The following is a 16,666-nucleotide window of genomic DNA, read 5'->3' on the forward strand; positions in this document are numbered from 1 at the left end:
TTGGGGGTACAGGAACACTGGAGTGCAAATGGGTTAGAGCCACTGGAGGTATGGGAGGACTGAGGATACAGAGTCACTTGAAGCAAAGGCAACAGGTGACTTTCACATAGATCCTGACACTTTGTTCCTGAAGGGAAAGGTGACATTGTCTCTGTACAGGGCGCTCCTCAAGCCTCTTATACTCGCCTTACCTGTGACCTATGCTGCTCCGTAATACCAGGCACTTCTGGGTTTGGAGGACCATGCAACCTGCTTTCCTGTGACGGTGCTAAAAATTCAGAATAGACCTTTGCACACTGCTATACACCTTTTTGTAATACATGTTTAAGCTGGCCAACTGCGTGAAAGTAATCCCTCTCTGGCCAGTCCCCACTCTACTCTACAAAATGCAAATGCCCCAGTGGATATAGTGACAATATCGGGCAAATAGGCACACTTTATAGGAGAGCTACAGGTTCAGGGGTCACTGACCTGCACTGCAATATAAATAAGATATACCTGTGCTCAGATCCTGCTAGCTTATCCATGCTGTATATAATCCATCAGGCGCTAAAGGGGTGTGACCACATGGTAACACAAAAAATTCTGGATAAACCCTCTGCACACTGCTATACACCCTTTCTAGCAAACTTTGCACAAAAACTGGGATTTTTAGGTAACGTACATTGCAATACATGTTTAAGATGGCCAACTGCATCAAAGTAACCCCGCTCTGGCCGGTCCCTACTCTACAAAATGCAAATCCTCCAGTGGATAAAGTGCCAATATGAGACAAATAGACACAAGTTGTAGGAGAGCTACAAGGTTGGGTCTGGTCACTGGCCCACAGCGTAATAGAAATTAAATATACCTGTGTCTAAAACCTATACATACAGTATCTCACAAAAGTGAGTACACCCCTCACATTTTTATAAATATTTTGTTCTATCTTTTCATGTGACAACACTGAAGAAATGACACTTGTCTACAATGTAAAGTAGTGAGTGTACAGCTTGTATAACAGTGTAAATTTGCTGTCCCCTCAAAATAACTCAACACACAGCCATTAATGTCTAAACCGCTGGCAACAAAAGTGAGTACACCCCTAAGTGAAAATGTCCAAACTGGGCCCAAAGTGTCAATATTTTGTGTGGCCGCCATTATTTTCCAGCACTGCCTTAACCCTCTTGGGCATGGAGTTCACCAGAGCTTCACAGGTTGCCACTGGAGTCCTCTTCCCTTCCTCCATGACAACATCACGGAGGTGGTGGATGTTGGAGACCTTGTGCTCCTCCACCTTCCATTTGAGGATGCCCCACAGATGCTCAATAGAGTTTAGGTCTGGGGACATGCTTGGCCAGTCCATCAACTTTACCCTCAGCTTTTTTAGGTCGTCTTGGAGGTGTGTTTGGGGTCATTATGTTGGAATACTGCCCTGCGGCCCAGTCTCCAAAGGGAGGGGATCATGCTCTGCTTCAGTATGTCACAGTACATGTTGGCATTCATGGTTCCCTCAATGAACTGTAGCTCCCCAGTGCCGGCAGCACTCATGTAGCCCCAGACCATGACACTCCCACCACCATGCTTGACTGTAGGCAAGACACACTTGTCTTTGTACTCCTCACCTGGCTCCCACCACACAGGCTTGACACCATCTGAACCAAATACATTTATCTTGGTCTCATCAGAACACAGGACATGGTTCCAGTAATCCATGTCCTTAGTCGGCTTGTCTTCAGCAAACTGTTTGCAGGCTTTCTTGTGCATCATCTTTAGAAGAGGCTTCCTTCTGGGACGACAGTCATGCAGACCAATTTGATGCAGTGTGTGGAGTATGGTCTGAGCACTGACAGGCTGACCCCCCCCCCCCCCCCACCCTTCAACCTCTGCAGCAATGCTGGCATAACTTGTACTACTAATTTCCAAAAACAACCTCTGGATATGACGCTGAGCACATGCACTCAACTTCTTTGGTCGACCATGGCAAGGCCTGTTCTGAGTGGAAGCTGTCCTGTTAAACTGCTGTATGGTCTTGGCCACCGTGCTGCAGCTCAGTTTCCTGGTCTTGGCAATCTTCTTATAGCCTAGGCCATCTTTATGTAGCGCAACCATTCTTTTTTTCAGATCCGCAGAGAGTTCTTTGCCATGAGGTGCCATGTTGAACTTCCAATGACCAGTATGAGATAGTGAGAGCCATAACACCAAATTTAACACACCTGCTCCCCATTCACACCTGAGACCTTGTAACACTAACAAGTCACATGACACCCGAGAGGGAAAATGGCTAATTGGGCCATTTTCACTTAGGGGTGTACTCACTTTTGTTGCCAGCGGTTTAGACATTAATGGCTGTGTGTTGAGTTATTTCGAGGGGACAGCAAATTTACACTGTTATACAAGCTGTACACTCACTACTTTACATTGTAGCAAAGTGTAATTTCTTCAGTGTTGTCACATGAAAAGATATAATAAAATATTTATAAAAATTTGAGGGGTGTACTCACTTTTGTGAGATACTGTATATATAAAGGTGTTAACACTAAAAATTCCAAATAGAGCCTCTGCACATTGTGACAGCGCTGGTACAACGCATCCAAGGCAAACAAGCCAAAGTGCACCCCCAATACCCCCCCCCCCCCCCACCTCTCATGTACAAGAAGCTCAAGATGACAGGAGTGGCCTCTCACACAATTCCTGTCTGAGCCCCCCTGCAAATTGGGACAGGAGTGGCAAGGGCAATGGACGGGTGCAGGTGCCAGGAAGCTGGAACTGAAGACTTAAACTTGCAAGCGCTGATGTCAAGTAAGGGAAGCACAGCAGTTAAGGCATCCAAAATCCACCAAATTCAGTAGAGATCAGTTCCAAGATTATCCAGAAAAGACGAAAGCCGGGTCAATAACAGTGTCAAGCAGGTTCAGGATCAAGGATAACAGGAATTCAAGCTGAAAGACCATTCAGCAATGATCTCATGCAGGGGTCAGGTTTAAGCCGTGGTTCACACAAGTGAGGCTTTGAAGTTGCACTACTTCAGAGCAGTGCGATTCCATGTGCAGCTTGCTGACATCTGTGCAACTTTATTTAGTAGATGTCAATGCAAGTCGCACTGAAATCACACAGAAATAGTGCAGGAACTTTTTTTAAGTCGCTGTGACTTGAGTTGTAGCGATTTGAAAGGTTCCATTGCCGCAAATGGGGTGCAGCTTGTTGCATGACAAGTCACACTGGTGTGAACCAGAGCTAAATGCTGCATTGGAAGTATCTGATGTTCTTAAAGAGGGAGTCCATCTAAAAAAAAAAAAATATTAAAAGCCAGCAGCTACAAATACTGCAGCTGCTGACTTTTAGAGCCCTTGCACACTGGGGCGGTTTGCAGGCGCTATTGCGCTAATAATAGCGCCTGCAAACCGCCCCGAAAGTGCCGCTGCTTGTATTCCAGTGTGAAAGCCCCGAGGGCTTGCACACTGGAGCGATGCGCTGGCAGGACGGTAAAAAAAGTCCTGCTAGCAGCATCTTCGGAGCGGTGAAGGAGCGGTGTGTATACCGCTCCTGCCCATTGAAATCAATGGGACGGCGCGGCTATACCGCCGGCAAAGCGCCTCTGCAGAGGCGCTTTGCGGTGGTATTTAACCCTTTCTCAGCCGCTAGCGGGGGGGTAAAACCCCCCCGCTAGCGGCCGCATACCGACGGTAAAACGCCGCTAATAATAGCGGCGTTTTACCGCCGACGCCGCCCCCCGCCCCAGTGTGCAAGGGCTCTTAATAAATGGCTACTTACCTGTCCCAGGGTCCAGCGATGTCGGCAGCCGACGCCGATCACTCGCTCGACTCTCGGCAGCTGCCGCCGCCATCCTAGGTGAGGGAATCAGGAAGTGAAGCGTTGCGGCTTCACTTCCCAGTTCCCTACTGCGCATGCGCGAGTCGCGCTGCGCGTCGTAACTGGTCCCCGCTATCTCCTGAGACCTGTGTGTTTCCCAGGAGACAGCGCGGAGGGACAGGAAGAGGCATAGACTCCCGTGGGAGTCTATGCCGGTAGTGGGTGCAAATACCTGTCTTAGACAGGTATCTGCACCCCCCTCCCCCCTGAAGGGTGCCAAATGTGACACTGGAGGGGGGGGGGGGGGGGTCCGAAAAGCAGAAGTTCCATTTTTGTGTGGAACTCCGCTTTAACTATTACATGTTTCAAAAAGTAATTTAAGTGAGATGAACTTTTGTACCAGGTGCTCCTTTTCGCTGCCAGGTGCCATTTCTCCCTCATCAACAGATTTTAAGGCAAATTGAAGACATCCAAACAGAGAAACACCACATCCCAATGAAAAATTTTCAAAATCGAAAAAAGGGGGGGCCAAAGAGGTGACAAACCTCGGGACTTTAGGGGTGTATAAGTCAAAGGATAGAAGATTGTCGGGTTACATAAATTTTATTAAAGTCAAAAGATAAAAAAACATGAGAAAAAAAAATACATCTACATCACAGGAAAACAAGGAATTTGTATAGCTTATAACAAGCACAGCACTAGCACTCTCGACATGTTTCACCCGATAGAGTTTCTTCAGGAGATTTGATGGTGTGACTTTTGTTATTTACTAGAATGAAAGAGGCATGGATAAATTTCTCAAAAGTATAATTGAAAATGCATAAGTTAATCGCAAAAACATATAAATTGAGCATTGAATAGTCTATGCATAGGTTACTTAGAATTTTAGGACAAGAAGGACATCAAAAAACACATGAGTACAAAAGAGAGCCAAGGCTTTCCAGGACTGCTGCTATACACATTGCTAGTATGGCACAGTGGCTGCATTTAATGGGCACAGTGGCTGCATATGATGGCACAGTGGTGGCATATGGGGGTAGGTAGGAGTATAGGGGGGTAGGTAGGAGTATAGGGGGGTAGCTAGGAGTATAGGGGGGTAGCTAGGAGTATAGGGGGGTAGCTAGGAGTATAGGGGGGTAGCTAGGTGTATGGGGGGGGTAGGTAGGTGTATGGGGGGGTAGGTAGGTGTAGATGGGGGTAGGTAGGAGTAGATGGGGGGGTAGGTAGGTGTATAGAGGGGTAGGTAGGAGTATAGGGGGGGGTAGGTGTATGGGAGGGGTAGGTAGGAGTATAGGGGGGGTAGGTAGGTGTAGATGGGGGTAGGCAGGAGTATAGGGGGGTAGGTAGGAGTATAGGGGGGTAGGTAGGTGTAGATGGGGGTAGGTAGGAGTATAGGGGGGTAGGTAGGAGTATAGGGGGGTAGGTGTATGGGAGGGGTAGGTAGGAGTATAGGGGGGTAGGTAGCTGTATAGAGGGGTAGGTAGGAGTATAGCGGGGTAGATAGGTGTATGGGGGGGTAAGTAGGTGTATAGGGGGGTAGGTAGGAGTATGGGGGGGGTAGATAGGTGTAGATGGGGGTAGGTAGGAGTATAGGGGGGTAGATAGGTGTAGATGGGGGTAGGTAGGAGTGTAGGGGTGTAGATGGGGGTAGGTAAGTGTATAAGGGGGAAAGGGAGGTGTAGATGGGGGGGTAGATAGGTGTAGATGGGGGTAGGTAGGAGTGTAGATGGGTAGATAGGTGTATAGGGGGGTAGATGGGGGGTAGGTAGGTGTATAGGGGGGTAGGTAGGAGTATAGGGGGGTAGGTAGGAGTATAGGGGGGTAGGTGTATGGGAGGGGTAGGTAGGAGTATAGGGGGGTAGGTAGCTGTATAGAGGGGTAGGTAGGAGTATGGGGGGGTAGGTAGGTGTATAAGGGGGAAAGGGAGGTGTAGATGGGGGGGTAGATAGGTGTAGATGGGGGTAGGTAGGAGTGTAGATGGGTAGATAGGTGTATAGGGGGGTAGATGGGGGTAGGTAGGTGTATAGGGGGGTAGGTAGGAGTATAGGGGGGTAGGTAGCTGTATAGAGGGGTAGGTAGGAGTATGGGGGGGTAGGTAGGTGTATAAGGGGGAAAGGGAGGTGTAGATGGGGGGGTAGATAGGTGTAGATGGGGGTAGGTAGGAGTGTAGATGGGTAGATAGGTGTATAGGGGGGTAGATGGGGGTAGGTAGGTGTATAGGGGGGTAGGTAGGAGTATAGGGGGGTAGGTAGCTGTATAGAGGGGTAGGTAGGAGTATGGGGGGGTAGGTAGGTGTATAAGGGGGAAAGGGAGGTGTAGATGGGGGGGTAGATAGGTGTAGATGGGGGTAGGTAGGAGTGTAGATAGGTGTATAGGGGGGTAGATGGGGGGGTAGGTAGGAGTATAGGGGGGTAGGTAGGTGTAGATGGGGGGGTAGGTAGGAGTATAGGGGGGTAGATAGGTGTAGATGGGGGTAGGTAGGTGTAGATGGGGGGGGGGGTAGGTAGGTGTATAGGGGGGTAGATAGGTGCATAGGGGGGTAGATAGGTGCATAGGGGGGTAGATAGGTATATTAGATATGAGTAGATGGGGGGTGATCACTGGGTGTACAGTGCGGTGATATAATGGTCGGTATTCTAGCACTCCGCTCGGTATCGGTGGGGTTTTCACCGCTCTCACGGTTCCCCTCGGCCGGTCCGCTCTCCTCCATGTCACCCCAGCCGGAGCTCCCCGTACAAGGGGGCGTGGAGACGTGACGTCATATCTAGCGGCAAACGAGCCGCTATCGAGCCGGTGGGAGGAACACCTTCATCTCCCCGCCCTGCTGGAGGCACGTGATCTCCATAGCCACGCCTGTCCTGTCGAATCTCCTGCTTGGGGGGGGGGGGCTGGTTTGGCGCCGTATCCTATCAACAGTGTGCAATCAGGTTGCTATGGTGATGTTTGATATCTCATGAAAGGATCCTGCAGTGGCGGCTGGTGCTCAATATTTTTGGGGGGGTGCAAACAAAATGAAAAATAATGAAAAAAAACATTAATTGCAGCCTCACTGTGCCCATCAAATGCAGCCACTGTGCCATCATATGCCGCCACTGTGCTTATCAAATGCAGCCACTGTGCCCATCAAATGCAGCCTCACTGTGCCCATCAAATGCAGCCTCACTGTGCCCATCAAATGCAGCCACTGTGCCATCATATGCCGCCACTGTGCTTATCATATGCAGCCACTGTGCCCATCAAATGCAGCCACTGTGCCCATTAAATGCCGCCATTGTGCCCAGCTGTCACTCACCTTTCATTCACAGTCTCGAATCTCTCACACTAATCGGCATATGTAGGTCAGTATTTGTGGATCTCTGTTACCTTCAGGATCCCGGCCACCCCCGCCGATCCTCCTTGGTGCAGCCGCCACCCAAATGGGGTAAGTGCCAGATCACCCCCCCCCAATAAAAAAAAAAACCAAAACAGCAGCCGCCACTGCTCTGACATATAACCCCTGACATAAAGGCCGCAACCACATGGTGCACACCAGCCCAGAAAACACACCTGCGCCATGTTTGCCAACGCAGCACATGGATAATACATTGGCGATGGGTTGCTTTAGTGCATTGTGGTTCCATTTAGTACAATACATCATGGCACACACATTACCGCATAGTGTATAGGTGAAGCTGGCCATACGGTGGATACAGACTATACATTGCCTCAGCACACGTGTGTTTTCACGCATTGAGGGAGCCTATTCATGGTTAGCCCCATAAGGACCTAGTCACACGTTTTCACAAAAGTACATTACGGGAACATACACGACATCATACATTTGGTTAGTTGTGGTGCCATTTATTATCATCGGCAACCCAAAGCATCGAATAAATATGCGATTTGGATGCAGCTTTCCCCACATCCAATTCCCATGACAGGCGAGTGTGACCGGCTCTCAACGGAGACGGTTCACACAGGACCGGGGTCCGGATTGCAGAAGGGTCCTGTGCCGTCTTTGGGTCCGGTTCAGGTGCGAATTCAGGCAAAAATTCAGACCTGAATCGGTGTACAGAAACGCACCGGAACTGTGAACCGCAGCCGCACACACACTATATTACCAAAAGTATTGTGACGCCTGCCATACATGGGTCGAATTTCTAAAGAATTTTCCTTTGAAAATCCTATCCAAGAATTTTCGTTCGTATTTCGCACCATGAGTGGGCTGCAGAAACAGACGATTTTCGTGCGGCCTTCGAATTTGAGTAATCGGGGCATGTTGGACATTTTTTTGAAAAACAAACGATTTTCTAATCAATGATGGGAGAATCCTGCGAGAAATGTAATGGAAAAAGAAATGCGCATGTGCAAGAAAAGAAAATTGCCGGAAAGAAAAGAAGATTCCCGGCCACGAAAATAATTTTCTGTAGCAACAGGAGGTGAAATTGAAGGCTTGGTTGGTCGAATTTCGACATCAATGGTGGAACCATCGGATCGCAAAAACGCACAAATCTTCTGATTTTCAAAAGAAAATTCTTTTGAAATTCGACTATGTATGGCGAAGCCTTAGTCCGTAGGCTTCAATATTGAACCCCAATGGATTATGTCAGAGACAAGAGCCACAGATATATCATACAAGATGTATTTTATGTAAGCATTTGGAAAATCTGTCATTTTAACCACTTCCCGCCCGCCCTATAGCGGATTGACGTCCGGGAAGTGGTTCAGTTATCCTGACTGGGCGTCATATGACGTCCAGCAGGATAACATGCCGGCGCGCGCCCGCGGGGGCGCGCATCGCGGCGATCGGTGTGTCAGTCTGACACACCGCTACAACGATCTTGGTAAAGAGCCTCCGGCGGAGGCTCTTTACCACGTGATCAGCCGTATCCAATCACGGCTGATCACGCTGTCAATAGGAAGAGCCGATCGGCGGCTCTCCTGGCAGGGGGGGTCTGCGCTGATTGTTTATCAGCGCAGCCCCCCCTCAGATCACCACACTGGACCACCAGGGATCACCACTAGGACCACCAGGGAAGGGGCAACATGTGGATGGCCAGGTATGTACCCCATGGCCATCCACATGTGCCCAGTGTGCCCAATCTGTGCCAATCAGTGCCCACAAATGGGCACTGATTGGCACCATTATGTTGCAGCGATGCCCAGCAATGCCACCCTTAGGGGCATCACTGCAAACAACCATCAGTGCCACCCATCAGTGTCCATCGGTGCCACCCGTCAGTGCCCATCTGTGCCCACCTATCAGTGCCCATCCGTGCCAACTATCAGTGCCACCCATAAGTAACCATCAATGCCACCTACGAGTGCCCATCAATGCCACCTGAGTGCCCATCAGTGCCGCCTATGAGTGCCCATCGGTGCCACCTATGAGTGCCCATCAGTGCTGCATACCAGTGCCACCTATCAGTGCCCATCAGTGCCACCTATCAGTGCCCATCAGTGCCGCCTATCAGTGCCCATCATCAGTGCCCGTCAGTGCCACCTCATCAGTGCCACCTCATTGGTGCCACCTCATCTGTGCCCATCAGTGCCGCCGTATCAGTGCCCGTCATTGAAGAAGTAAACGTACTTATTTACAAAAAGTTTTAACAGAAACAAAGAAAAACTTGTTTTTTTTCAAAATTTTCGGTCTTTTTTTATTTGTTGCACAAAAAATAAAAACCGCAGAGGTGATGAAATACCACCAAAAGAAAGCTCTATTTGTGGGAACAAAATGCTAAAAAAATTGTTTGGGTGCAGTGTTGTATGACCGCGCAATTGTCATTCAAATTGCGACAGCGCTGAAAGCTGAAAATTGGCCTGGGCGGGAAGGTGTCTAAGTGCCTGGTATTGAAGTGGTTAAATAAAAAATGGAAAAAAAATAAAAATCTGTAATTTTGATTGATGATTTTTTTTTTTATTCTAGGATATGAACATTTTTACAGAGAATGTGATCTGTAGTAATAAGGATCAGGAGGTATTCATGTCTATTAGGTACATCTAGTCATCAAATCATACATTACACATCTGGTTTGCTGGATTTCGGAAACTACAGTTTTATTACAAAAAATGTAACGGTATACATGCTTTTATTTATTTTTTTGAGCCTATAAAATCATTGAAATAAAATATTTCAGAAAAAAAAATGTGTTGCGAGGAATAAATTATTTTTTTAGAGTTTTATTGACACTGAACATTTTTGTTTGTAGAAGATTTGTGATGCGTACTTAGTGGTTTAGTTTTAACCTTCCTCAGGCTCCAGTAATATTTTTACGTAATAGAAACCACCATTCCCATGCCATACCTTTGGTTTGGGTACAGTGTTGTATGACCGCGCAATTGTCATTCAAAGTGCAACAGCTCTGAAAGCTGAAAATCGGCCTGGGCAGGAAGGGGGTAAAAGTGCCCAGTATTGAAGTGGTTAAAAAGCATGGATCACAAACCCAGGGTGGTGTCTTACACTCACTCCGTGTAGCTTTGTTTAGTCCCAAATATGTAGGCACACCCCAAAATCCACAGGTCAGACTGAAGCCTGAATGTGGTCAAAGACGTCAATTAGGATGAATCTACGACTTGTAACCATCAATCCAACCCAGAACATGCTTCAGAGAACACTTGAGGGTAAGAAGTCATGTATGAGGTGAAAACTTAGTGGTCAGATAAACGATGTATAAAGTGAAAAACTTTTTGGCTTTTTCTTAATTATTAAACACAAAGGAGAAATTCTGAAATCTGGAAGAGGAGGAGCTGGAAGCGGGTCAGATACGTTTCCTTCACTAACCTCCTTAGCAGGGGCGTTGCTAGGTCTACAAAAGATCTGGGGCTAGAGCCCATAGCAACGTAGGAAAGAAATTCATATGCTTGGGTGGGCATACACATGTATATACAGTAGTATACGTGTGTGTATATATCCCCAGAGAGCCCCCCTTACATCAGAGTCCCCAGAGAGCCTCCTCCTTACATCATGGTCCCCAGAGAGCCTCTCCCTTGCATCAGGGTCCCCAGAGAGCCTCTCCCTTGCATCAGGGTCCCCAGAGAGCCTCCTCCTTACATCATGGTCCCCAGAGAGCCTCTCCCTTGCATCAGGGTCCCCAGAGAGCCTCTCCCTTGCATCAGGGTCCCCAGAGAGCCTCTCCCTTGCATCAGGGTCCCCAGAGAGCCTCCTCCTTACATCATGGTCCCCAGAGAGCCTCTCCCTTGCATCAGGGTCCCCAGAGAGCCTCTTCCTTGCATCAGGGTCCCCAGAGAGCCCCCCACTTACATTAGGGTCCCCAGAGAGCCTCCACCTTAAATCAAGGTCCCCAAAGAGCCTCCCCCTTACATCAGGGTCCCCACAGAGTCTCTCCCTTGCATCAGGGTCCCCAGAGAGCCTCTCCCTTGCATCAGGGTCCCCAGAGAGCCCCCCACTTACATTAGGGTCCCCAGAGAGCCTCCCCTTAAATCAGGGTCCCCAGAGAACCTCCCCCTTAAATCAGGGTCCCCAGAGAACCTCCCCCTTAAATCAGGGTCCCCAGAGAACCTCCCCCTTAAATCAGGGTCCTCAGAGAGCCTCCCCCTTGCATCAGGGTCCCCAGAGAGCCTCTCCCTTGCATCAGGGACCCTAGAGAGCCCCCCCACTTACATTAGGGTCCCCAGAGAGCCCCCCCCTTAAATCAGGGTCCCCAGAGAACCTCCCCCTTAAATCAGGGTCCCCAGAGAGCCTCCCCCTTGCATCAGGGTCCCCAGAGAGCCTCTCCCTTGCATCAGGGACCCTAGAGAGCCCCCCCCACTTACATTAGGTTCCCCAGAGAGCCTCCCCCTTAAATCAGGGTCCCCAGAGAACCCCCCCCCCTTAAATCAGGGTCCCCAGAGAGCCTCCCCCTTGCATCAGGGTCCCCAGAGAGCCTCCACCCTGCATCAGGGTCCCCAGAGAGCCCCCCCACTTACATTAGGGTCCCCAGAGAGCCTCCCCCTTGCACCAGGGTCCCCAGAGAGCCTACACCCTGCATCAGGGTCACCAGAGAGCCTCCCACTTACATCAGGGTCCCCAGAGAGCCTCCCCTCCCCTTGGGGACCCCTGCAGAGACTCGGGGCTATGGGCCCCAGATTCGGGGCTATAGCCCCAAAAGCCACCCCCTAGCGACGCCAAAGCTCCTTAGATCATTTTTACCAGCAATACTTGGTTGAAAAGATGGTCATTAAACCACTTGCCTAGCACAATACATATATATACACTATATTACCAAAAGTATTGGGACACCTGCCTTTACACACACATGAACTTTAATGCCATCCCAGTCTTAGTCCGTAGGGTTCAATATTGAGTCGGCCCACCCTTTGCAGCTATAACAGCCTCAACTCTTCTGGGAAGACTGTCCACAAGGTTTAGGAGTGTGTCTATGGGAATGTTTGACCATTCCTCCAGAAGAGCATTTGTGAGGTCAGGCACTGATGTGGACAAGAAGGCCTGGCTCACAGTCTCCGCTCTAATTCATCCCAAAAGTGTTCTATCGGGTTGAGGTCAGGACTCTGTGCAGGCCAGTCAGTTTCCTACACCCCAAACTCGCTCATCCATGTCTTTATGGACCTTGCTTTGTGCACTGGTGAGCAGTCATGTTGGAACAGGAAGGAGCCATCCCCAAACTGTTCCCACAAAGTTGGGAGCATGAAATTGTCCAAAATCTCTTGGAATGCTGATGCCTGAAGAGTTCCCTTTACTGGAACTAAGGGGCCAAGCCCAACCCCTATAAAACAACCCCACACCATAATCCCCTCTCCATCAAATGATTTGGACCAGTACTCAAAGAAAGGTCCATAAAGACATGGATGAGCGAGTTTGGGGTGGAGGAACTTGACTGGCCTGCTCAGAGTCCTGACCTCAACCCTATACAACACTTTTAGGATGAATTAGTGTACATTGAGGTCTGCAGGTGGTTTAACAGGGTTATGGCTGAAGATATCAGCTGTGACCCCCACCCGTTTTTTTTTCAGCAGACGGCCGGCTTTCTCATGAGACCAGTCTGAGCAGCTCATGAGCCACTGGGCTGGTTTCCAAAGTGGCGAGAGGAGACCTCCCCCGTTACCGTTACCGCCAGTTCGCTTGAGAAAAAAAATACACTCTTTAAATTACTCTATGGGCTTGGAGGACCGGAGTGACATCATGATGTCCCTCCCAGTCCAGGCTGGAAAAAACAAAAAATAAATAAAAAGCGAAAGATTAAAAACATTTTTTTTTTGCTTTTAAAAAAAGGTACTTTTGACCCAAGATCCCTCCCTAAAGAGTACCTGTCACCGCCTGTCACAAGGGATGTTAATATTCCTTGTGACAGCAATAAAAGTGATCAGATTTTTTTTTTAAAGTGACAGTGTAAAAAAAACGAAAAAAAAAAAATAAAAACCGTAAATCGCCCCCGTTCCTGGGTGCTTGCACACCAAAGAAAACACATACGTTAATCGCACCCGCAAATGTAAACGGTGTTCGAATCACACATGTGAGATATCACCGTAATCATCAGAGCGAGAGCAATAATTCTAGCACAAGGCCTCCTGTGCAACTCTAAACTGGTAACCGTTAAAATTTTTTAAAGCGTCGCCTATGAAGATTTCTGAGTACCCTAGTTTGTCGCCATTCCACGAGTGTGCGCAATTTTATACTGCAACATGTTAGGTATCTATGTACTCAGCATTACATCATCTTTCATAATTTACTAAAAAAATTGGGCTAACTTTACTGTGTTGCTTTTTTTAAATTCAGTGAAGTGTATTTTTTCCGAAAAAAATTGTGTTTGAAAGACTGCTGCGCAAATACCCTGTGACATAAAATATTCCAACAACCGCCATTTTATTCTCCACAGTCTTTGCTAAAATTATATATATATATATGTTTGGGGTTGTAAGTAATTTTCTAGCAAAAAATACTGATTATAACTTGTAAACAAGTGTCAAAAATAGGCTTGGTCCTTAAGTATGTTCGGTATCTATTTACTTGGTGAAACATCATCTTTCACGTTATACAAAAAAAATGGGGTAACTAATGCGTTCTATTTTTATTAAAGTGTATTTTTTCACAAAACACTTGCGTTAGCAAAACCGCTGTGCAAATACTGTGTGACATAAAAAATTGAAAGGACACCCTATTCCCTAGGGTGTCTGCTAAAAAAAAAAATTATATATATATATAGATATATATATAAATATAAATATATATATCTATATATATATCTATATCTATATAGATATATCTATATCTATATATATATAGATATATATATATATAGATATAGATATATATCTATATCTATATATATATAGATATAGATATATATAATTATTATTATTATTATACGAGATTTATATAGCGCCAACAGTTTACGCAGCGCTTTACAATGTATAAGGGGGACAACACAATTACAGTACAGTATATATATATATATATATATATATATATATATATATATATATATATACACACACACATATACATATATACATACATACATACACACATATATTGTTTAGAGGTTTTAAGTGATTTTCTAACAAATATACTGGATTTAAACCTGTAAACAAAAATTGCCAGAAAAAGCCTGGTCAGCAAGTGGTTAATGAGCTACCTGGCAGTGGCATTATAATTACTAATTTAAAATATCATGAGGGCAAAAAAAAAAAAAAAAATCTCTTTATAACAATTATACATCATTTCACCAATCTACGTATTGTACCAAAAATGTAATTGAGGTGTCCTTATTAAAAATAAATAAATAAATAAATAAATAAATAAATAAATAAATAAATCCACTTTAAAATAAAAGTAATTAAAAATTACATTAAAAAAAAAAATTAGATCCAATGTGCAGACACTCACAGAGCTGTTATACAAATATAGAGATTTCAATTTTCAGCCGTTTGTTATTTTCAAATGTCATCCTCAGCTCAATAAAATTGACATTGTTTAAAAAAAAAAAAAAAAAATCTCTTTATACCAATTATACATCATTTCACCAATCTATGTATTGTACCAAAAATGTAATTGAGGTGTCCTTATTAAAAATAAAAAAATAAAAAAATAAAAAAATCCACTTTAAAATGAAAGTAATTCAAAATGACTTAAAAAAAAAAATTAGATCCAATGTGCAGACACTCACAGAGCTGTTATACAAATATAGAGATTTCAATTTTCAGCCGTTTGTTATTTTCAAATGTCATCCTCAGCTCAATAAAGTTGACATTGTTTGAAAAAAAAAAAAAAAAAAAAAAAAAAAGAAGACTGCACTGTGCACTGTGCACTGTGATGTCATCAACAGTCCATATAAGGATGCGTGTGGCAGTTGGTGGCCAGTCACTCAGTGTCTTTTGATCAGAGAGGAAGCGATCATTGTGTGTCGTGTTTTCTATCATTTGATATTGTTTAGAATTGGAAAAATGAGCATTTTTCACAGAATGAGAATGGAAGCAAACGTTTCTCTGACCACCAGCAAAGAGGAACCTTCATATTTATTTGATTCTTTGTTAGAGAATCACCAGTCCTCGTTAGAGGATCAGCAGTCCTCGTTAGAGGCTCAGCAGTCCTCGTTAGAGGCTCAGCAGTCCTCGTTAGAGGATCAGCAGTCTTTGTTAGAGGATCAGCAGTCCTTGTTAGAGGATCAGCAGTCCTTGTTAGAGGATCAGCAGCCTGCTGAAATGTCTAACACTACGACCCCTCCAAAAAAGGGGAAGTGGCGGGCGTTTAAACGCGGAGCAAGGAGCATTTTTAAATGCTTTTTCCCGTGTTTTGGGAAAAAAGAGAAGGAGGAGGAAATTGCAACAGGTGAGAGTGAAATCTAATAATAGAATCTGATGTAAATCACTGCGACATTCACTGACTGAGCCCCACCATTCCCATTACATTATCTGTACACAACATTAATATTACATCATTTATACATAATGTCACCAAACATGTCATTTATGTGTCCCAACAGAAAACACACAAATTATAGAAACATTCCGTATTTATCGGCGTATAACACGCACTTTTTCACCCTGAAAATAGGATGACAAAAACGTGTGCGTGTTATACTCCGATATATAGATAGATATCTAACTATATATATATCTATATATATAAAGCATTGGTATAAACTGTAAATGGATCGCATAGCGATCGGACACGATCGGAGACAGCCTGGGAGTTTTTTCCAAAAAGTTCCCCTGGCGAATAAGGACCCCCACCTGTACTGCGCAGGCGCAGCGTGGTGTCTTGCCGAAAAACCTGTTCTGTAGAGAAAGTTCCCCTCGGCGGATGACCCCCCCCCCTGTACTGCGCAGGCGCCTTTCTCCAGTATCCAGCACACACAGGAAGAGTCTCTCCATTGCCGTCTAACTCTCATGACGTCAGAGCGTAACCACGGCAACCCTCTGCACGGCTCGCGAGAGTTGAGCCTGACTGGAATCTGACACCAGCAAGCTAGTACAAATTGATTCAAATGGCAGAGCGGGGAAAGAGAGTGTGGAGGGGGGGGGGGATTGAGTAAAGATACACACAGTCTGACCCCCCCCCCATGTCCCAGCCCTTCCAGGAAATAAACTCTACCTAAATAATGTCAAAGGGAATTGTTAGTTCCCAATAATGGATAGGAGAATCTGCCATTATTGAAATGAGAGAGATTTGTGACACTGTATCTCAGTGCTGTTTGCCACTTGTGCGCTCTGCGATATCGCGTGTGATTTGCACCGCACTGCAAATCACATGCGATGTCGGTGCGATGCGATTTCAAGCCAAACAGATTGTATGGCTGATATATCGCAGCTAGGGTTGCCACATCATCCTTTTAATCCAGGACACATATAAATTGCACATGTTCTGAGGCTGATTTAATGCAGACAAGGCACCAACTGAGTTTAGTTACCACCTTAATCAGCCACAGAACCTGTGTTA

General features: G+C 46.1%; 1 protein-coding gene across 1 annotated transcript in view; it reads left to right on the forward strand.

The window, feature by feature from the left end:
* The window catches only part of LOC141141131 (uncharacterized), a 94,897-nt gene that overhangs the window by 21,043 nt on the left and 57,188 nt on the right, over positions 1-16,666 (forward strand). Inside the window, exon 10 of the mRNA XM_073628836.1 lies at positions 15,263-15,556. Coding sequence (XP_073484937.1) covers positions 15,263-15,556 — 294 coding nt within the window. The remainder of the gene's footprint in view (positions 1-15,262; positions 15,557-16,666) is intronic.

The sequence above is a fragment of the Aquarana catesbeiana genome, linkage group LG04 (assembly GCF_042186555.1).
Source record: "Aquarana catesbeiana isolate 2022-GZ linkage group LG04, ASM4218655v1, whole genome shotgun sequence".
In the NCBI taxonomy this organism is placed as follows: domain Eukaryota; kingdom Metazoa; phylum Chordata; class Amphibia; order Anura; family Ranidae; genus Aquarana; species Aquarana catesbeiana.